This window comes from Entelurus aequoreus, linkage group LG05 (assembly GCF_033978785.1).
Source record: "Entelurus aequoreus isolate RoL-2023_Sb linkage group LG05, RoL_Eaeq_v1.1, whole genome shotgun sequence".
NCBI classification, from domain to species: domain Eukaryota; kingdom Metazoa; phylum Chordata; class Actinopteri; order Syngnathiformes; family Syngnathidae; genus Entelurus; species Entelurus aequoreus.
The window spans coordinates 82,190,339-82,213,173 of record NC_084735.1 but is presented as its reverse complement, the minus strand read 5'-3'; the positions used below and the strand labels follow the sequence as shown (position 1 = coordinate 82,213,173).

General features: G+C 38.1%; 1 protein-coding gene across 4 annotated transcripts in view; it reads right to left on the bottom strand.

The window, feature by feature from the left end:
* LOC133651096 (cell adhesion molecule 1-like) overlaps nucleotides 1-22,835 on the bottom strand; it is a 1,249,207-nt gene that overhangs the window by 239,516 nt on the left and 986,856 nt on the right. For all 4 annotated transcript variants that reach the window (XM_062049037.1, XM_062049038.1, XM_062049036.1 and 1 more), the window contains exons 6-7: nucleotides 10,958-11,116; nucleotides 4,392-4,488 (exon numbers count right to left, since the gene is read on the bottom strand). In XM_062049037.1, the coding sequence (XP_061905021.1) occupies nucleotides 4,392-4,488; nucleotides 10,958-11,116 (256 nt within the window). The remainder of the gene's footprint in view (nucleotides 1-4,391; nucleotides 4,489-10,957; nucleotides 11,117-22,835) is intronic.

Sequence of the window (22,835 nt, the reverse complement as noted above, 5' to 3'; positions counted from 1 at the left end):
TTGTCTTGGTTTCTTCTGTCTTGTGAATTGCATGTTTTACTTTGAAAAGTAACTCCTCTCGTGTCAGATCACTTGCCCTTCCTTTTGTGTCATCAGTCTGACGTCATCCCTGACCCCTGATTGTTTCCACCTGTTTCCCATTACCCTCATGTGTTTTATAAGCCCACGCCTCCCCTTGTTCTGTGCCAGATTGTCTCGTGTATTCGTGCCTCTCTAGCATCCATGTCCATGCCTTGCCTTGCCTTGCCTTGTCTCGTCTTGTGTTTATATTCCTTGATCCTGAATTCCTTCGTTGCTATTTTGAGTTTTCCTTTTTTCCTCCTCAGCATAGTGATTTTTTTGTTATTTAGTTTATTCAGCCGAAGTGCATTGCAAAAACTGAAATCTAAGTAAGAATAAATATCTCAAATGAGGGTGATATTTGCTTATTTTCTGTTTGATAAGATAATACTTCTCACTAAGCAGAATTTATGTCAGAGTGTTTTACTTGTTTTAAGTGTTTTGGTCCTAAACTATCTCAGTAAAATATTACAGCTTGTAGCTGAGATTTTATGACCTATATTGAGTAAAACATGCTTGAAACTAGAATATCAACTGTTGCAAAGCTGTGTCATCAACACTCACAAGTATAAAACTACCTTTTTAAAGTAATAATTTCTTACTTCAAGCATGAAAAAAAAAATCATGATGCAGAGCGCATATCATTATGTCAAGATAATGGCACTAGCATTTACTTATTTAAGAATATTTTTCAGCATATTGAGCAAAAAGGTCATGGTTTTTTTTCTACCAAGAAAAGTGCACTTGTTATTAGTGAGAATATACTTATTTTAAAGGTATTTTAGGGTTCATTGAGGTTAGCTAATTTTACTTGTTTTGGAAAGTCTTGACAAGCCAAATTTTCTTGTTCTATTGGCAGATAGTTTTGCTTAATTCAAATAAAATACCCCTAATTTTTTGTATTTTTTTCCCCTGTTTTTGAACACTGACTTTTTGCAGTGTAGGGACAGAAAGCCTACAGAACCACTACAAAGTTCTACAAGAGCTTAATTTAAGAATATTTTTCAACATATTGAGAAAAAAGATCAAATGTTCTTTTCTGTTAAGAAAAGTGCACTTGTTATTAGTGAGAATATACTTATTTTAAGGTATTTTTGGGTTCATTGAGGTTAGCTAATTTGACTTGTTTTGGAAAGTCTTGACAAGCCACATTTTCTTGTTCTATTGGCAGATAATTTTGCTTAGTTCAAATAAATTACCCCTAATTTTTGTATGTTTTTTCTTGTTTTTGAACACTGACTTTTTGCAGTGTAGGGACAGAAAGTACTGACAGCCTACAGAACCACTACAAAGTTATACAGGAGCTTAATTTAAGAATATTTTTCAACATATTGATAAAAAATATCAATTTTTTTTTCTGTTAGGAAAAATGCACTTGTTACTAGTGAGAATATACTTATTTTAAAGGCCTACTGAAATGATTTTTTTTAATTTAAATGGGGATAGCAGATCCATTCTATGTGTCATACTTGATCATTTCGCGATATTGCCATATTTTTGCTGAAAGGATTTAGTATAGAACAACGACGATAAAGTTTGCAACTTTTGGTCGCTGATAAAAAAAAGCCTTGCCCCTAATGGAAGTAGCGTGACGTCACAGGAGCTAGTATTCCTCACAATTCCCCGTTGTTTACAATGGAGCGGGAGAAATTCGGACCGAGAAAGCGACGATTACCCCATTAATTTGAGCGAGGATGAAATATTCGTGGATGAGGTACGTTAGAGTGAAGAACTAGAGAGGCAGTGCAGGGTGTATCTTTTTTCGCTCTGACCGTAACTTAGGTACAAGCTGGCTCATTGGATTCCACACTCTCTCCTTTTTCTATTGTGGATCACGGATTTGTATTTTAAACCACCTCGGATACTATATCCTCTTGAAAATGAGAGTCGAGCACGCGAAATGGACATTCACAGTGACTTTTATCTCCACGACAATACATCAGCGAAGCTCTTTAGCTACTGAGCTAACGTGATAGCATCTGGCTCCAATGCAGATAGAAACAAAATAAATAAATCCCTGACTGGAAGGATAGACAGAAGATCAACAATACTATTAAACCACGGACATGTAAATACACGGTTAATAATTCTCAGCCTGGCAAAGCTTAACAATGCTGTTGCTAACGACGCTGAAGCTAACTTAGCAACAGAGCTATGATAAAAACATTAGCGCTCCACCTACGCCAGCCAGCCCTCATCTGCTCATCAACACCCGTGCTCACCTGCGTTCCAGCGATCGACGGCGCGACGAAGGACTTCACCCGATCACAGATGCGGTTGGCGGCTAGCATCGGCTAGCGCGTCTGCTATCCAAGTAAGTACTCCTTGATGTGTTGCTACAGCCAGCCGCTAATACACCGATCCCACCTACAACTTTCTTCTTTGCAGTCTTCATTGTTCATTAAACAAATTGCAAAAGATTCACCAACACAGATGTCCAGAATACTGTGGAATTGTTCGATGAAAACAGAGCTTTTTGTATGGTGACACATTGAGTACGAATACTTCCGTTGCCGTCGTGACGTCACGCGCATACGTCATATCCAAAGGAGTTTTTCAACCGGAAGTTTAGCGGGAAATTTAAAATTGCACTTTATAAGTTAACCCGGCCGTGTTGCAATGTTAAGATTTCATCATTGATATATAAACTATCAGACTGCGTGGTTGGTAGTAGTGGCTTTCAGTAGGCCTTTAAGGTAATTTTGGGTTAATTGAGATTGGCTAATTTTACTTGTTTTGGAAAGTCTTGACAAGCCGAATTTTCTTGTTCTATTGGCAGATAATTTTGCTTAGTTCAAGTAAAATACCCCTCATTTTTGTATATTTTTTTTTCTTCTTGTTTTTGAACACTGACTTTTTGCAGCGTGGTGAGGTATCAGTTTTTTCTTTCATTCTTTCCTCAAATTTTTGAGTGACATTTTTTTGTTAGACTTTATTAGATTAGATAAGTGTAGAATTTTTTTCATAGCCATTCTTTCTTCCTTCCTGTTGGAGCGTTTTGTGTTAATACATTTTATAGCAGGGGTCACCAACGCGGTGCCCGCGGGCACCAGGTAGCCCGTAAGGACCAGATGAGTAGCCCGCTGGCCCGTTCTAAAAATAGCTCAAATAGCAGCACTTACCAGTAAGCTGCCTCTATTTTTTAAATTTTATTTATTTACTAGCAAGCTGGTCTCGCTTTGCTCGACATTTTTAATTCTAAGAGAGACAAAACTCAAATAGAATTTGAAAATCCAAGAAAATATTTTAAAGACTTGGTCTTCACTTGTTTAAATAAATTCATTATTTGTTTTACTTTGCTTCGTATAACTTTCAGAAAGACAATTTTAGAGAAAAAATACAACCTTAAAAATGATTTTAGGACCTTTTACATTCCTTCCTCTTCTTTCCTGACAATTTAAATCGATGTTCAAGTAAATTTTTTTTTTTTATTGTAAAGAATAATAAATATATTTTAATTTAATTCATTTTAGCTTCTGTTTTTTCGACGAAGAATGTTTGTGAAATATTTCTTCAAACTTATTATGATTAAAATTCAAAAAAAATATTCTGGCAAATCTAGAAAATCTGTAGAATCAAATTTAAATCTTATTTCAAAGTCCTTTGAATTTCTTTTAAAAATTTTGTTCTGGAAAATCTAGAAGAAATAATGATTTGTCTTTGTTAGAAAAATAGCTTGGTCCAATTTGTTATATATTCTAACAAAGTGTAGATTGGATTTTAACATATTTAAAACATGTCATGAACATTCTAAAATTAATCTTAATCAGGAAAAATTACTAATGATGTTCCATAAATTATTTTTTAAATTTTTTCAAAAAGATTCGAATTAGCTAGTTTTTCTCTTCTTTTTTTCGGTTGAGTTTTGAATTTTAAAGAGTCGAAATTGAAGATAAACTATGTTTCAAAATTTAATAGTCATTTTTTTCGTGTTTTCTCCTCTTTTAAACCGTTCAATTAGGTGTAAATATCATTAATTATTAATAATAACATAGAGTTAAAGGTAAATTGAGCAAATTGGCTATTTCTGGCAATTTATTTAAGTGTGTATCAAACTGGTAGCCCTTCGCATTAATCAGTACCCAAGAAGTAGCTCTTGGTTTCAAAAAGGTTGGTGACCCCTGATATAGATATTGTATTACCCTGACTCTGGAGGTGAAAGGCAGCTGTCAAAATAAAAGCCTGTCGAAGTATTCCCTACTCTGCATCTGAGTCCTGTCCTTTTGACCAAGCCTGACACTTACGCTCTGTAAATGCTATTTTCTGTGAACAATTGTGGCTGTGCAAAACATGTGTGCATGCATGTGTGTGTGTGTGTGTGTGCGCCGTACTGAGGTTTGCCTTTGGCTTGACACGATAGTTCCAGGTTCTCTCCTTCCCTCGTCAGACCCTGAGGAAACTCCACCATGATCTTAACCTCGGGTTTGTCTGGAAGAGAGAGAACAAAAAAACAACAACTGGGTCAACATCACGGGGGTCACACGTCTTCATTCTGCACCTTGAATCATTTCACCGGGATGACAAAAAACGAACGCCCGTATGGCTGCAGACTGCCACCGGAGGAACGAACACGCCGTTAAATATGCAGATCTCTGCGGTGTGCCTTGCCTGGTGGAAGACTTCCATTCATGAACTTGAGCGACGGGTGAAGCCACGGCAGCGCAAACATGACACGGAGTCATTGTGTGCGTTGACAAGTACACACAATGACGAGCGCCCTTAGACATAAGACGCTTCACAGCATTGCGGTCTCTTTTGTTAATCACCGCACAAAACACATTCTAAGCACTAATTCAAACCCCGTGAATCGGGTGCGTCCAAATTTTGGCCCTGGAGACATCATGAGATGAGTTAGGAATCTTACCCACAGGGAGATTGCATTCATTTCAACAGTCTGACCAATAACTGTGTTGCCATAATGTCGCCATCTAGTGGACAATGTGAGTAATTCAGGTCAATATTAATTACGCTCTGGATGAAAGAAAGCGCAGCATTCACTTGTATGACCCAATGCAAGCAACCTTCCCTAGTCATGGTGCAAAAACAAGACGTCAACAGACATGGTCACGTACAACCCTAGTGTGTGTGTTTGGTATGCGTGCGTATGTGATAAAGGGGATGATTACAGAACAGCCTGTTCTTGTCTCAAGGCCATTCGGGGGAGTCAAATCGTAGATAAGGATTTTTGTTTTTTCTCGAGCAGGCATTAACAATGGCTTGTCTGTTCTATTCGTCCATGCTGGCCCTCATGTCCAATCCTTCCTTTATAGCAAGCTTTTCCATGATGTGATCCATCTTGCGATTTAGTTCAGAAATCGCCCCAGACTGTGATCCCACAGCCCGGCTTAGTCCGTCCATTGCGACGAACAGCCTTTGGGCTCCTTGAGTGGCTGCCATCGTCTTACGAATTTTACGATACGCCAGAGCAATGCCAAGCCCAATCAGCAGGTGCCCCGCGATCATGGTTCCAAATAGGTATACGTCTTCCACGTCCTCGATGGAAAGGACTGAGAGGCACATGATTCTCCATTTGTCCCAGGAATCTCTCACGTACCCCGCAGCAATGGTTCCAATCAGGGCAGCCAGGCTCCCCAGAACCTCTTTTCCTCGTCGAAAAGATTTTGTCAATAGAGTCGAGAGTCCAGCTAATCAATTCCATGTCTGATGTTTAGATTTGGAGGACAGCGCAAAGAAAGAGGCTTCAAAAAAAAGTTTAGACAAGACACGACAAAAGAGAGCAAGCCAGGAAAAGACGGGAGGAGAAAAAAATGCGACCGCCCCTCATCAGAGGCAAGACAGAAAAATGATTGACCTATTCAATGTTGTCTGTCTATCTGTGTTGGCCCTGTTATGAGGTGGCAACTTGTCCAGGGTATACCTTGCCTTTCGCCCGAATGCAGCTGAGATAGGCTCCAGCACCCCCCGCGGTAGAAAATGGATGTATGGATGGATTAACAAAAATACATACGACACTCTTTTCCAATTCGCCAGTCCCCTCAAAGGGCGCGAGCGTTGAGGTCGGACACTGCCGCCGTTCGACCTTGTTGGCAACAAACCGCTCGCTCGTCTGGCCATCCATCTGTCTAAATCACAGCCTGTCACCGACCGGCTCGCTCGGTCCCGTCTCTGTGATGGACGGGCGACGGGGGCCGGGAGCCAAGTCCTGTGCCGGCGTGGGCAAAGACGAGCGCACCTTCGCCGTTTGTCCCAGTTTGTCCGCGCTCATCGCGGTAATGGTTTCCTCCCATCACGTGGTCACACTTCCACGTTTAATCCAACCACGTCCGTTTACGAGGGCATACCAGGCCCCACGGTACACGCCGTCCTTGGGGTTATTTTGCCTCCCGCCCCCGCCTCCCCCGCGCCGTCACTACCTCGCATGCGAGAGGGTCGTCGTCGTTATGCTAACTGAATTATTTGCTTTATTGTACCCGGGCGGCCGAGACGGCGCTATCCATCTCGGCACAGCCGGCTGACCTTAAGGGAGAAAACAAGCAAGCGGGCCGTTGATTTGTTTACGCGCCGGCGACGCGTCACGTGGCGCCCCGGCTCACACAATGAGCTATACTCGCCGCACAGAGGACTCACAATGTGCTCACCCAGGTACTTCAAATGCAAATCGCCTCGGAGAGTAATCAGTAATCAGAGACGCGCATGTTGGAGATTTGCACACAATCAACTCCTCAATAATTCCTTTTTGGACCTGCGGTTTTTTCCATGATTAGCCACGGCTAAATATATTCCGTATTTTCCGGACCATAGGGCGCACCGGATTAAAATCCCGATGAATGGTCTATTTTTGATCGTTTTCATATATAAGGCGCACCAGACTATAGGGTGCATTAACCCTTGTGTGGTGTTCGGGTCTGTGGGACCCGCTTTCTTTTTTTTTTTTTTAAAGAAAAATGATACAATTAATACATTTTTCAAACTGAGACTCACTGACTTTGGCTCATTTTCTGTGAAGAACATATATCAGAATACATATTTAATGACCACACACCATGCACCCCTCCTACACATTTTTTTTATTGTAAAGAATAATAAATAAATTTTAATTTAAATCTTCATTTTAGCTTCTGTTTTTTCGACAAAGAATATTTGTGAAATATTTCTTCAAACTTATCATGATTAAAATGCAAAAAAATTATTCTGGCAAATCTAGAAAATCTGTAAAATCAAATTTAAATCTTATTTCAAAGTCTTTTGAATTTCTTTTAAAATTTTTGTTCTGGAAAATCTAGAAGAAATAACGATTTGTCTTTGTTAGAAATATAGCTTGGTCCAATTTGTTATATATTCTAACAAAGTGCAGATTGGATTTTAACCTATTTAAAACATGTCATGAAAATTCTAAAATTAATCTTAATCAGGAAAAATTACTAATGATGTTCCATAAATTATTTTTTAAATTTTTGATCGTTTTCATATATAAGGCGCACCAGACTATAGGGTGCATTAACCCTTGTGTGGTGTTCGGGTCTGTGGGACCCGTTTTCTTTTTTTTTTTTTTTTAAAGAAAAATGATACAATTAATACATTTTTCAAACTGAGACTCACTGACTTTGGCTCATTTTCTGTGAAGAACATATATCAGAATACATATTTAATGACCACACACCATGCACCCCTCCTACACATTTTTTTTATTGTAAAGAATAATAAATACATTTTAATTTAATTCTTCATTTTAGCTTCTGTTTTTTCGACGAAGAATATTTGTGAAATATTTCTTCAAACTTATCATGATTAAAATGCAAAAAAATTATTCTGGCAAATCTAGAAAATCTGTAAAATCAAATTTAAATCTTATTTCAAAGTCTTTTGAATTTCTTTTAAAATTTTTGTTCTGGAAAATCTAGAAGAAATAACGATTTGTCTTTGTTAGAAATATAGCTTGGTCCAATTTGTTATATATTCTAACAAAGTGCAGATTGGATTTTAACCTATTTAAAACATGTCATGAAAATTCTAAAATTAATCTTAATCAGGAAAAATTACTAATGATGTTCCATAAATTATTTTTTAAATTTTTGATCGTTTTCATATATAAGGCGCACCAGACTATAGGGTGCATTAACCCTTGTGTGGTGTTCGGGTCTGTGGGACCCGTTTTCTTTTTTCTTTTTTTTTTAAAGAAAAATGATACAATTAATACATTTTTCAAACTGAGACTCACTGACTTTGGCTCATTTTCTGTGAAGAACATATATCAGAATACATATTTAATGACCACACACCATGCACCCCTCCTACACATTTTTTTAATTGTAAAGAATAATAAATACATTTTAATTTAATTCTTCATTTTAGCTTCTGTTTTTTCGACGAAGAATATTTGTGAAAGAACATATATCAGAATACATATTTAATGACCACACACCATGCACCCCTCCTACACATTTCTATTACATATAAGACCCGGGGCTAATAGAAGTGTGGAAATTGATGTTCTGTGTACCACACACACGCACACACAGCAGGCCTAGACAGGAGGAGGACAGAGTGTAGGTACGCAGAACATCAGAGGGTCAAATGTGCGAGAAAATGAGAGCAGACAGTGTTGACAAACAATGTTGCAACCTTGTGTGGGAACCGCAGGTGCAGAAACACAAAAGAAGAATCCCTGTGGGATGCAGAAACTGGCAGAGAAATTTTCCGTGCAACGTTCATATTGTTGTTACTCAGCCAGCGTTTGTGGGTCTGATGGACCCGTTGCATTTTGTGGCTTTTAATGCCTCACAATCAAACACTTTTATGTTAAAATACTGAACAGATGTTTATTGGGATAAGGTAGACATCTGTTCAGTATTTTAACATAAAAGTGTTTGATTTATTTACACGATGAGTCGGGTGTGTCTCAACCTCCGCGGCGGAAGGTCCGCCGAACCCCTGAGGCAGACTCACCGAACCCCTAGGGTGCGATTGAACCCAGGTTAAGAACCACTGTTCTAGCTATTTGGCTGTTCTAGTTTTTATTAGGGTTCGCATGTACCCTGTATAAAGGACTCCCACAGGGAGTCCTTTATACAGGTACAAAGGAACCTATTGAAATTGTAAGGTTTATTATTATTCCGCAGCTTTGCGCACTACTTTGCCCCCCTTAACATGCTTCAAAACTCACCAAATTTTATACACACATAGAAAAACTGTGACAGCACACTGTAGTAAAAAAACCAAACCCCAAAAATCAAAATTGCGCTCTAGCGCCCCCTAGGAAAAAAACATAAACAAACTGCCTGTAACTCCTACTAGGAAGGTCGTAGAGACATGAAACAAAAACCTGTATGTAGGTCTCACTTAGACCTACAATTCATAATTTCACATTCTCGGGCAAAAACCAACAGGAAGTTGGCAATTTCCCCTTCAACACAAAAAATGACTAAAAACACTCATTTTTGCCTCTTTGAGCTGTAATTTGACCCCCTTAAAATACTTCAAAACTCACCAAACTTTTTACACACATCGGGACTGGTGGAAATTGCGATCTAAAAAAAACCGAACCCCGAAACTCAAAATTGCGCTCTAGCGCAATTTTTGAATAAAACAGAGACAAAACTGCTTCTCAGAGGAAAACACAGACAAAACTGCTTGTAACTTCCGGCAGGAACGTTTTAGAGACATGAAACAAAAACCTCTACGTAGGTCTTACTTAGACATACATTTCATAGATTGACATCCTTCAGCAAAAATCAACAGGAAGTTTGATATCCCCACTTCAAAACACATTTTTTTTAAAAAGCGGTCACCAAACATCAAACATTATCTCCTCTGACCGCGTTTGTCGTTTTGGCTTCAAACTGCTACAGGAGAGAGATTGAACCCTTCTAATTAAAAGTTGGCAATAGCGTTTTAATAAGTGCTACGGTTTTGATTTTACGAGCCTTCAAAGAAAAGAACCACTGTGCCGCAGCACCTAGGATAAAAACACAGACACAACTTCCTCTAACTCCCAGTACGAATATCGTAGAGACACGAAACAAAAACCTCTATGTAGGTCTCACTCAGGACTACCACTGGACAAAAGTATTGGGACACCTAGGACTAGCACCTGCCAAAAGGCGGACCCGTCCAACGCTGCTTGCAGCTTTAATTTGTATTTATTTTTTATGAACTTTTTATTTTATTTTTTTTTAATACACTGTAGCACTTTGAGGTCATTTACTCAATGTAAAGTGCTTTTTACAAATACAATCTATTATTATTATTATTAGGATTAATTAAGCTCCGCTTCTTCCTACTCCTTTTCGAACATGTTGAGTAGAGAAACTGGAAATGGTGACGTATCACGTTGTATGCATGCAAGTTCGAAATAAACTTCACTCAAAAGGCAGTCAGGTGACGACAGGGCGCCATGACTGCTACCAACTTTGAGCTGACGCTACGTGTTGGCGGCGCTTCCTCTGTGGCTTTTCGAGGTGTAAAAATGTCCCGTTGCTCCACCCGGAAAGACGACAAGTATGGGACGTGAAGGTTCACCATCAACACCGGAAAGCCAGCCATTACAGGGTCTGGTGCCAGGTAAACACAACATAACATAACTCCCTCCCTCCTCAACGACTTGGTACATATCCTACCAAGTCAGTTCTACACTGTTCCAATGTCCATGTCTCTGATGATGCAATTGTTGATGACTGAAGTGTTGATATCAACCAAACCTAACCCCCCTCCACATCCCACACCCCGGATTGTAAATAATTCAATATATATACTCTGTTGATTATCTTGTGTGATGACTGTATTATGATGATAGTACATATCTGTATCGTGGACCCCGGATTAAACAAGTTGAAAAACGTATTCGGGTGTTACCATTTAGTGGTCAATTGTACGGAATATGTACTGTACTGTGCAATCTACTAATCAATCAATCAATGCAGGCACAGTCACAACTTACACTGCACTTCCAGGTACTTCTGTGCTTGGAAGTCCTTGACCGCCGGGTGGTCCACGATGCAAACCACGGGTACGCCGTCGTCCTCCTTGTTGACGGTGAACGTGAGCCGGCTGGTCACCGTGTACATCCTGTCGTACGTGAGCTCCACCTTAGGCTTTCCTGTACGACCAAGACCAGACAAATTAACATGAGCATTGCTGGAGTAAGTAAACATTTAGTTGTCATTTCCTGTCGCCAGCGGGTGGCGCTGTGACTCATTTCGGGTGCTATTTTCATCATAATAATAATAACAATAATAATACTAGATATTTTTTGTAAAAAGCACTTTACATTGAGTAAACAACCTCAAAGTGCTACAGTGTATTAAAAAAATAAAAAGATAATAAAAAAATAAATAAAAATAAAATCTAGAACAGCCAAATAGCTAAAACTAGTATGCATATGTCTAAAAAAAGGCTTTTTTAAAAAGAAGGGTTTTTAAGCCTTTTTTAAAAGCATCCACAGTCTGTGGTGCCCTCAGGTGGTCAGGGAGAGCGTTCCACAGACTGGGAGCGGCAGAGCAGAAAGCCCGGTCTCCCATTGTTCGTAGCTTTGTCCTCTGAGGTTGGAGGAGGTTAGCCTGTCCGGAGCGGAGGTGTCGTGTGGAGGATTTGGGGGTGAGTAGTTCTTTGAGGTAGAGGGGGGCACTGGTGGGTTAGTAGGGAGACTTTGAATTCAATCCTGAGTGGAACAGGAAGCCAGTGAAGGGATTTGAGAGTTGGTGTGATATGGTCATATTAGCACTATTCTGTATGTATTGCAGCTTCTGGATGTTCTTGCTGGGGATCCCGACAAGAGGTGCGTTGCAGTAGCCTACACACCAATTGTGAGGAAGATTCGACATCTTACGTTTTTGTGGCGACTGAATAACACATTTTGTTGCTAAGCTCCGCCCGCATGTCGGAGGCTAACGTTCTTCGCAATTCGACAATGTCCACCGTCCGGGATTTGGATTTATTTGTCCAAAGTCCCTAGGATGAGTCCGTCAAAACGTGACCTCTGGTTTTGGCCCAAAATAGCCGACTTCCTGATTGTTTGCGGACGTGTTGCTTTGTTGGGTCTGCTCCTGTCTCTGACCATGGAACACCGCAGAAGCCACCACAGTGTATATGGGTATTTTTTAGAGATGTCCGATAATATTGGTCTGCCGATATTATCGGCAGATAAATGTGTTAAAATGTAATATCGGAAATTATTATTATCGGTATCGTTATTTTTTTTAAATTAAATCCACATAAAAAACACAAGATACACTTACAATTAGTGCACCAACCCAAAAAACCTCCCTCCCCCATTTACACTCATTCACACAAAAGGGTTGTTTCTTTCTGTTATTAATATTCTGCTTCCTACATTATATATCAATATATATCAATACAGTCTGCAAGGGATACAGTCCGTAAGCACACATGATTGTGCGTGCTGCTGCTCCACTAATAACACTAACCTTTAACAGTTAATTTTACAAATTTTCATTAATTACTAGTTTCTATGTAACTGTTTTTATATTGTTTTACTTTCTTTTTTATTCAAGAAAATGTTTTTAATTTATTTATCTTATTTTATTTTATTCATTTTTTTAAAAAGTACCTTATCTTCACCATACCTGGTTGTCCAAATTAGGCATAATAATGTGTTAATTCCACGACTGTATATATCGGTTGATATCGGTATCGGTTGATATCGGTATCGGTAATTAAAGAGTTGGAAAATATCGGCATATCGGATATCGGCAAAAAGCCATTATCGGACATCCCTAATATTTTTTGTTTTTTTTGTTTAACTTTTGTAGCAGTATGTATTAGGGCTGCAACAACTAATCGATTAAATTAGATTAAAATCAATTATAAAAATAGTTGCCGATTAATTTAGTCATCGATTCGTTGGATATATGCTATGCGCATGCGCAGAGGCTTTTATTTTATTTTATTTTATTTTTTTCAATTTTTTTTTTTTAATTTTTTTTTTTTAAATAAACCTTTATTTAGAAACAATAATCAAAATAAGTATGGTGCCAGTATGCTGTTTTTTTCTCTCCAATAAATACTGGATAGGATAGAAATGTAGTTTGTCTCTTTTATCCAATTATTAATCGAAGTAATAATCGACAGATTAATCGATTATCAAATTAATCGTTAGTTGCAGCCCTAGTATGTAGAAATGGCACTGCTGGAGTGGCAGCTGGTTGCATCAGCTCTGCTCTTTTAATGTCCTTTGTGTTCTTTGACGTTTCCCTCTTACACACATGTTTGTGTGCTGTGGCTATGAGGTTTTTTTCCCCCTTGGCCTCAGTCTGGACCCCCTCTCCATGGGCCCAGGCTTAGACCGATTTTTTTTCTCCCACCCCCATCGTTTACCTGTATCTCACCTTTTTTGTAATGGGCGCCGGAAGTTGGCAGACCCATCCGCGATCCTGTTCTGTCTCCCCGTAATGTTTGTCTGCTCTTGAATGGGATTGTGCGGAAAATCTTAATTTCCCCCTCGGGGATTAATAAAGAACTTCTGATTCTGGTTCTCAAGAGGGAAAATTTGGAACCACGCCGTCCTTGCAAGGAAATAATACAAGAAGATGTTGAGGACTGTGACTGAAAGCGCCGGAAGAATAGAGGTGAGTTTGCCAAGAAAGTGCCGCAAGATGAACAAAAAAAAAAAAAAAAAAAAAAAAATCTTAATATGAACAGCTGCAGCCATCAGCTCACAGCTGAGTTGTAAAGAGTGCACGGAAAGTGTACCCACTTCCACCTAGCACCCACCCCCCCGCAGCTCCGCGACTGTCACCTCGGTGACAGCTGCCTCTTTGGATGCCGGGAAGGCAAACCTGTGTGATGTGCCGGGTGTAAAGGGAGAGGTTATAATGAATACGCGCCTCTGGAGGCTTCACAGGCGTGCAACCACCTGACACGGTAGACCTGAAGGTGACTGCTTCAAATCAGAATGTCTTTGAAAGTGAGCTGCAGAGGAGCTCGCTACTCCTTGAGTTGATTGTGAATACTTGATGAAAGACGCCTGTGTTTCACTGGCACTGTTGTATTTGCTTTGATTTGGTCTGTCCAAACGCTGGTGCGTACCATGTACCCTTTGTTGTATGGGGTCCCACACAAGAGCCTCCATTTTAGAGAAGAATATAGGGGCTCTAGAACTCTGCCCTGTGGGACACCACTACCAAATTCTTGTATGGTGTCCTACACAAGATTTCAGAGAATAATATAGGGGCTATAGAACACTGTCCTGTGGAACACCACTACCAAATTGTTGTATGGTGTCCCACAGAAGGTTTTAGAGAATAATACAGGGGCTCTGGAACACTGTCCTGTGGGACAACACTACCAAATTGATGTATGGTGTCCCACACAAGATTTTAGAGAATAATATAGGGGCTGTAGAACTCTGTCCTGTGGGACAACACTACCAAATTGATGTATGGTGTCCCACAGAAGGTTTTAGAGAATAATATAGGGGCTCTAAAACACTGTCCTGTGGGACAACACTACCAAATTGTTGTATGGTGTCCCACAGAAGGTTTTAGAGAATAATATAGGGGCTATAGAACACTGTCCTGTGGGACAACACTACCAAATTGTTGTATGGTGTCCCACAGAAGGTTTTAGAGAATAATATAGGGGCTCTGGAACACTGTCCTGTGGGACAACACTACCAAATTGTTGTATGGTGTCCCACAAAAGAGCCTCTATTTTAGGGAATGATATAGGGGCTCTAGAACTCTGTCCTGTGGGACACCACTACCAAATCGTATGGTGTTCCACAAAAGAGCCTCTATTTTAGAGAATAATACAGGGGCTCTAGAACTCTGTCCTGTGGGACACCACTACCAAATTGTTGTATGGTGTCCCACACAAGATTTTAGAGAATAATATAGGGGCTCTAGAACTCTGTCCTGTGGGACACCACTACCAAATTGTTGTATGGTGTCCCACAGAAGGTTTTAGAGAATAATACAGGGGCTCTGGAACACTGTCCTGTGGGCCAACACTACCAAATTGATGTATGGTGTCCCACACAAGATTTTAGACAATATAGGGGCTCTAGAACTCTGTCCTGTGGGACACCACTACCAAGTTGTTGTATGGTGTCCCAAACAAGATTTTAGAGAATAATATAGGGGCTCTAGAACTCTGTCCTGTGGGACACCAATACCAAATTGTTGTATGGTGTCCCACACAAGAGCCTCTATTTTAAGGAATGATATAGGGGCTCTAAAACACTGTCCTGTGGGACACCACTACCAAATTCTTGTATGGTGTCCTACACAAGATTTCAGAGAATAATATAGGGGCTATAGAACACTGTCCTGTGGGACAACACTACCAAATTGTTGTATGGTGTCCCACAGAAGGTTTTAGAGAATAATATAGGGGCTCTGGAACACTGCCCTGTGGGACACCACTACCAAATTCTTGTATGGTGTCCTACACAAGATTTCAGAGAATAATATAGGGGCTATAGAACACTGTCCTGTGGGACACCACTACCAAATTGTTGTATGGTGTCCCACAGAAGGTTTTAGAGAATAATATAGGGGCTCTAAAACACTGTCCTGTGGGACAACACTACCAAATTGATGTATGGTGTCCCACAGAAGGTTTTAGAGAATAATATAGGGGCTCTGGAACACTGTCCTGTGGGACAACACTACCAAATTGTTGTATGGTGTCCGAAGTTGGAAGACCCGCCAGCGATCTTTTTTCTGTCTCCCTGTAATGTTTGTCTGATCTTAAATGGGATTGTGCTGAAAATCTCAATTTCCCCTCGGGGATTAATAAAGTTCTTTTGAATCTAAATCTGAATGAATTGACAGTTCCATCCTGTATGTGCCATCTTTTGTATTGAAACTATATGGTTTCAATATCCATCCATCCATTCTTTCATTAGGCTGAGAGGCGGGACCCGCCCTGGACTTATCACAAAATAGGCCCATAGCAGAAAGTCTACCAGACGATTGTATGGTGTCTGTGGAGAATGCATATATTTTTAAGAGTTATTTCTGTTTAAAGCAGCTAATATTTTCCCATGTGTACACTTTGTGCTTTTTCCTTTTTGTTCGCTAGTAAACTCTGTGCTTTACCTTGAAGGCGCTGGAATGTGTATTGGGAGTATAATGTACTCCCTTTTTTCCTTATCAGTTTAGAACAATAAGGCTGTGTTTCTTTCTAGGCGGGAGGGGGCTGTTTTCGTACTAAATAAACTGACTCTTTCCGTTTGATTTTTAGACTTCTTCTCGATGCCGCTGTTAACGCATTGTAAGGCTGGTCTCCTAAAGCTTTAGTAAAACTTGGTAATATTGCTATTCTGTCTTGATGGTCCTTCTTACTCAACATACACTACATTGCCAAAAGTATTTGGCCACCTGCCTTGACTCACATATGAACTTGAAGTGTCATCCCCATTCCTAACCCATAGGGTTCAATATGATGTCAGTCCACCTTTTACAGCTATTACAGCTTCAACTCTTCTGGGAAGGCTGTCCACAAGGTTGCAGAGTGTGTTTATAGGAATGTTAGACCATTCTTCCAAAAGCGCATTGGTGAGTTCACACACTGATGTTGGTCGAGAAGGCCTGGCTCTCAAGTCTCCGTTCTAATTCATACCTAAGGTGTTCTATCGGGTTCAGGTCAGGACTCTGTGCAGGCCAGTCAAGTTCACCCACACCAGACTCTGGCATCCATGTCTTTATGGACCTTGCTTTGTGCACTGGTGCACAGTCATGTTGGAAGAGGAAGGGGCTCACTCCTAACCGTTCCCACAAGGTTAGGAGCATGGAATTGTCCAAAAATGTTTAGGTGCTTGATTTTATACACCTGTGGTGATGAGGACACCTGATTCTGATCATTTGGATGGGTGGCCAAATACTTTTGGCAATACAGTGTATACGTCATCCGAAAGAACTCGGGATTGACCGGTGACTTTTATACCCTGAGAGGAAGACTGGTCCGACGCAACATGTCCCACAGAGCAGAGTTGGAGAAACCCTACATCAGGGGTGTCCAAAGTGCGGCCCGCATGTCATTTTTTAACGGCCCCACGGCACATTTTAAAAATACGATTGACAAAAATAAAAAACATTAAAAGTGGTATTTAAAGAGCAAACAGGTGAAATGTAACAAGAAAATGTAGCAATGTTTACTCTAATCACACAAAGCTGCCATGTAGGCTGTTTCTTTCTTTAAAAAATAATAATGAATGAAAATTTTTGCCGATATCCGATATTCCGATATTGTCCAACTCTTTAATTACCGATACCGATATCAACCGATACCGATATCAACCGATATATGCAGTCGTGGAATTAACACATTATTATGCCTAATTTGGACAACCATGTATGGTGAAGATAAGGTACTTTTTAAAAAAAATAATAAAATAAGATAATTAAATTAAAAACATTTTCTTGAATAAAAAAGAAAGTAAAACAATATAAAAACAGTTACATAGAAACTAGTAATTAATGAAAATGAGTAAAATTAACTGTTAAAGGTTAGTACTATTAGTGGAGCAGCAGCACGCACAATCATGTGTGCTTACGGACTGTATCCCTTGCAGACTGTATTGATACATATTGTAGGAACCAGAATATTGATAACAGAAATAAATGGGGGGAGGGAGGTTTTCTGGGTTGGTGCACTAATTGTAAGTGTATCTTGTGTTTTTTATGTTGATTTAATAAAAATAAATTTAAAAAAAAAACAAACAAAAAAAACGATACAGATAATAAAAAAAACGATACCGATAATTTCCGATATTACATTTTAACGCATTTATCGGCCGATAATATCGGCAGGCCGATATTATCGGACATCCCTAATGCCGATATTATCGGACATCCCTAATCAAAATCAATGTCATTATGAATTATTGACCTATTCAAGGCTCCAATTACGTCACATTAAATATTTTGAGATATTTTTTGGGGAAAATGTTGCATATTTGGTGTTTGCCATGTAAAAAAACGCGCTGTTTTTTTTTTAAAGAAGGTCCTAAAACGAACAAACAAAACACGTAAACAACAATACAACTTATAATTGACAGATAGATCTGAAGTTGATCTCGAGATTATTGTGTTAAAAGTAAACAGTAAAAATACAAACAATCATAATTTATTTTTTTACCCTTTTGGATCCCCTACAATTTTAGTGTGATTAGTTTTTAAGTGTCATTGCTCAAAAATTAATAATGAATTAAAATCCGTGGTGTTATGAGTTATTGACCTTTTTAATGCTCCAATTATTATATAATGTCAAATATCCCACTTAAAAATGTTATTGGGTGAAAATATTGCATATTTTGTGTTTTTTCATCAGGACTCCTCTTCCTCCTATACAGGAGTTCGCAAAAAGCCGCTGCCTGACCAGGGCTCAGAAAATCTGCAAAGACTCTCCCACCCCCACCAAGGACTGTTTTCACTGCTGGACTCTAGAAAGAGGTTCCGCAGCCTCCGAAGCAGAACCTCCAGGTTCTGTAACAGCTTCTTCCCTCAGGCCGTAAGACTCTTAAACGCATCATAATTAAATTATCCCTCAACTCCCCCAAAATGGATTAACTCGCTGGAATAAAAAGACAATATAACATACATCCATAAACGTGGACGCATGTGAAAAAGTGCAATATATTTATCTGTACAGTAATCTATTTATTTATTTATTTATATATATTATTTAATATATATATATATATATATATATATATATATATATATACATATATATATATATATATATATATATATATATATATATATATATATATATATATATATATATATATATATAATTATATATATATATATTTATTTATTTATATATGCACCTTATTGCTTTTTTATCCTGCACTACCATGAGCTTATGTAACGAAATTTCGTTCTTATCTGTGCTGTAAAGTTCACATTTGGAATGACAATAAAAAGGAAGTCTAAGTCTAAGTCTTTTTCATTAAAAAAAAGGGTTTTCTTTGACAAATAATGGCATATAATTTAATTCTTTAAAAGTTATATTGACAGATAGACCTAACGTTGATCTAGAGCAGGGGTCACCAACCTTTTTGAAACCGAGAGCTACTCTTGGGTACTGATTAATGTGAAGGGCTACCAGTTTGATACATACTTAAATAAATTGCCAGAAATAGCCAATTTGCTCAAATTACCTTTAACTCTATGTTATTATTAATAATTAATGATATTTACACTTAATTGAACGGTTTTAAAAGAGGAGAAAACACGAAAAAAATGACAATTTAATTTGAAACATAGTTTGTCTTCAATTTCGACTCTTTAAAATTCAAAATTCAGCCGAAAAAAAGAAGAGAAAAACTTAAAAAAAGAATTTATGGAACATCATTAGTAATTTTTCCTGATTAAGATTAATTTTAGAATTTTGATGACATGTTTTAAGTAGGTAAAATCCAATCTACACTTTGTTAGAATATATAACAAATTGGACCAAGCTATATTTCTAACAAAGACAAATCATTATTTCTTCTAGATTTTCCAGGACAAACATTTTAAAAGAAATTCAAAAGACTTTGAAATAAGATTTTAATTTGATTCTACAGATTTTCTAGATTTGCCAGAATAATTTTTTGAATTTTAATCATAATAAGTTTGAAGAAATATTTCACAATATTCTCGTCGAAAAAACGAAGCTAAAATAAAGAATTAAATTAAAATGTATTTATTATTCTTTACAATAAACAAATAAATTTACTTGAACATTGATTTAAATTGTCAGGAAGAAGAGGAAGGAATTTAAAAGGTAAAAAGGTACCGTAATTTCCGGACTATAAGCCGCTACTTTTTCCCCTCGTTCTGGTCCCTGCGGCTTATACAAGGGTGCGGCTTATATACGGCCTGTTCTTCTCCGACACCGACGAAGAGGATTTCGGTGGTTTTAGTACGCAGGAGGAAGACGATGACACAATGATTAAAGACTGACTTTTCATATACCGGTAGGCTGGTTATTTTGATACGTACAGGCGAGCACTTTGTATTACTTTGCAGCGTTGTATTATTTGTACTCTGCACGAATGCTGTTCGCCATGTCAAAGATGTGAAAGTTGATTGAATGATTGAAAGATTTATTGTTAATAATGGGACGCTTTGCGTTCCAAACAGTCATCTCTGTCCCGACAATCCCCTCCGTGGTAGCAGGAACCCCTATATACTACGCTAATTACACATCAAAACCCTGCGGCTTATAGTCGGGTGCGGCTTATATATGGAGCAATCTGTATTTTCCCCTAAATTTAGCTGGTGCGGCTTATAGTCAGGTGCGGCTTATAGTCCGGAAATTACGGTATATGTGTTTAAAAATCCTAAAATAATTTTTAAGGTTGTATTTTTTCTCTAAAATTGTCTTTCTGAAAGTTATAAGAAGCAAAGTAAAAAACATAATGAATTAATTTAAACAAGTGAAGACCAAGTCTTTAAAATATTTTCTTGGATTTTCAAATTCTATTTGAGTTTTGTCTCTCTTAGAATTAAAAATGTCAGGCAAAGCGAGACCAGCTTGCTAGTAAATAAATAACATTTAAAAAATAGAGGCAGCTCACTGGTAAGTGCTGCTATTTGAGCTATTTTTTAGAACAGGCCGGCGGCTACTCATCTGGTCCTTACGGGCTACCTGGTGCCCGCGGGCACCACGTGGTGACCCCTGATCTAGAGATTTAAAAACTTGAAATATAACACGAATAATAATACTGAATAATGACACGTTTTTTTATATTTTTTTGGACCAAAACCCTTTGGGGTCCCCGGGATCAAGCCTGAGTGGAAGCCTAAATGTATATTTTTTATTCATATATTGTATTGGTTTTTAAATAAAAAATATCAAAAAGGCCCCTGCTAGCTTTGATTTTTCAATGTGCGGCCCTCAGTGGAAAAAGTTTGGACACCCCTGCCCTCCATTGTTCACTTTTTGGTCCTTCTTTAAACATCCACACCCTGGACTTGGCAGCACGGAAGCGGACATACTCTCTCTTGGCAAGGGGCTGAAAGGTCAGTTCACTTCAAGAACGCTCGCATTTGGCAAAAAAAAAAAAAAAAAAAAAAAGGCACAAATGTGAGCCTAACACAGCAGACGCAGGGTCATATTTAACCTTTAAAGTCCACTTCTGAAGTCCTTCTTCTGTCCTTTCATCCACTGAGGCGAAGTCTTGCGGAGAAAAAAAAGGTTTACTTCAAAAAAAATAAGAAGATATCTCTGTCTCACCTTTGCTTGCATATTCTTTCTTTAGAGTCAACTAATTGAACCAGCCTGTGGTTGTCTCCTACCACGGGAGGCTAATGGCCGCTCTAGTCCCTGTCACTCACTGAAAAGTCCCCCCGCTTTTTCCCTTTTATTCCTATCTGTCGCTCCTTCGCAGGAGAACAGAGAGACATGACCCGCATTGTTTGATCCCGCTCCTGTTGCCGTGTCAGCTTTGGCGAGACGGTGATATCAGTGGCGAGCACATGTTAATAAATCACTAAACACGGCGGATAAGAGGGATAGGAAAGATGAGGCCGGGGAGATAAGGAGACATCTTCGGAGAGATGCTCGGGTTTGGCAGCTGCAACCTTTAGATCAACAGATACCGACCTCTTATCCACTTTTATGTCCTTGCAACCACTAAAAAAAAAACTAAAAATTGTACTGAAAATAAGCAAAACTAAATAAATAAAATCCAAGTTTTTGTATATTTTCAGTCTATTTTCGTATTATCGAAAACATTACAAACTGCAATGTTACTGCGTGGAAAGCCCACTCTGGCCACTGTGACCTTGTCATGGCTCACTCATTCTGAAAGTTGTTATGGTTAACAGTGCACCGTTGTCTCATACCACCCGTGACACTTGTTCACTGGTTAGTGTTTTTCATGCCTACCATTTTTCTAATACTCTACACCAGGGGTGCTCACACTTTTTCTGCAGGCGAGCTACAAGTCGCGGGGATCTACCTCATTCATATATGTAATTTATATTTACTTATTTATGAAATATATGTTTTTGTTAACAAGTTAAAGGTGTTTAATGATAATGCAAGCATGTTTAACACATATAATTAATATTGTTAATTAATTAAAGGTGTTTAATGATAATACAAGAATGTTTAATACATATAGTTAATATTGTTAACAAGTTAAAGTGTTTAAAGATAATGCAAGCATGTTTAACACATATAGTTAATATTGTTAACAAGTTAAAGGTGTTTAAAGATAATGCAAGCATGTTTAACACATTTAGTTAATATTGTTAATAAATCAAAGGTGTTTAATGATAATTCAAGAATGTTAATACATATAGTTAATATTGTTAACAAGTTAAAGGTGTTTAAAGATAATGCAAGCATGTTTAACACATATAGTTAATATTGTTAACAAGTTAAAGGTGTTTAAAGATAATGCAAGCATGTTTAACACATATAGTTAATATTGTTAACAAGTTAAAGGTGTTTAAAGATAATACAAGCATGTTTAACACATATAGTTAATATTGTTAATAAGTTAAGTGTTTAATGATAATACAAGCATGTTTAACACATATAGTTAATATTGTTAACAAGTTAAAGGTGTTTAAAGATAATGCAAGCATGTTTAACACATATAGTTAATATTGTTAATAAATTAAAGGTGTTTAAAGATAATGCAAGCATGTTTAACACATATAGTTAATATTGTTAATAAATTAAAGGTGTTTAATGATAATTCAAGAATGTTTAATACATATAGTTAATATTGTTAACAAGTTAAAGGTGTTTAAAGATAATGCAAGCATGTTTAACACATATAGTTAATATTGTTAACAAGTTAAAGGTGTTTAAAGATAATGCAAGCATGTTTAACACATATAGTT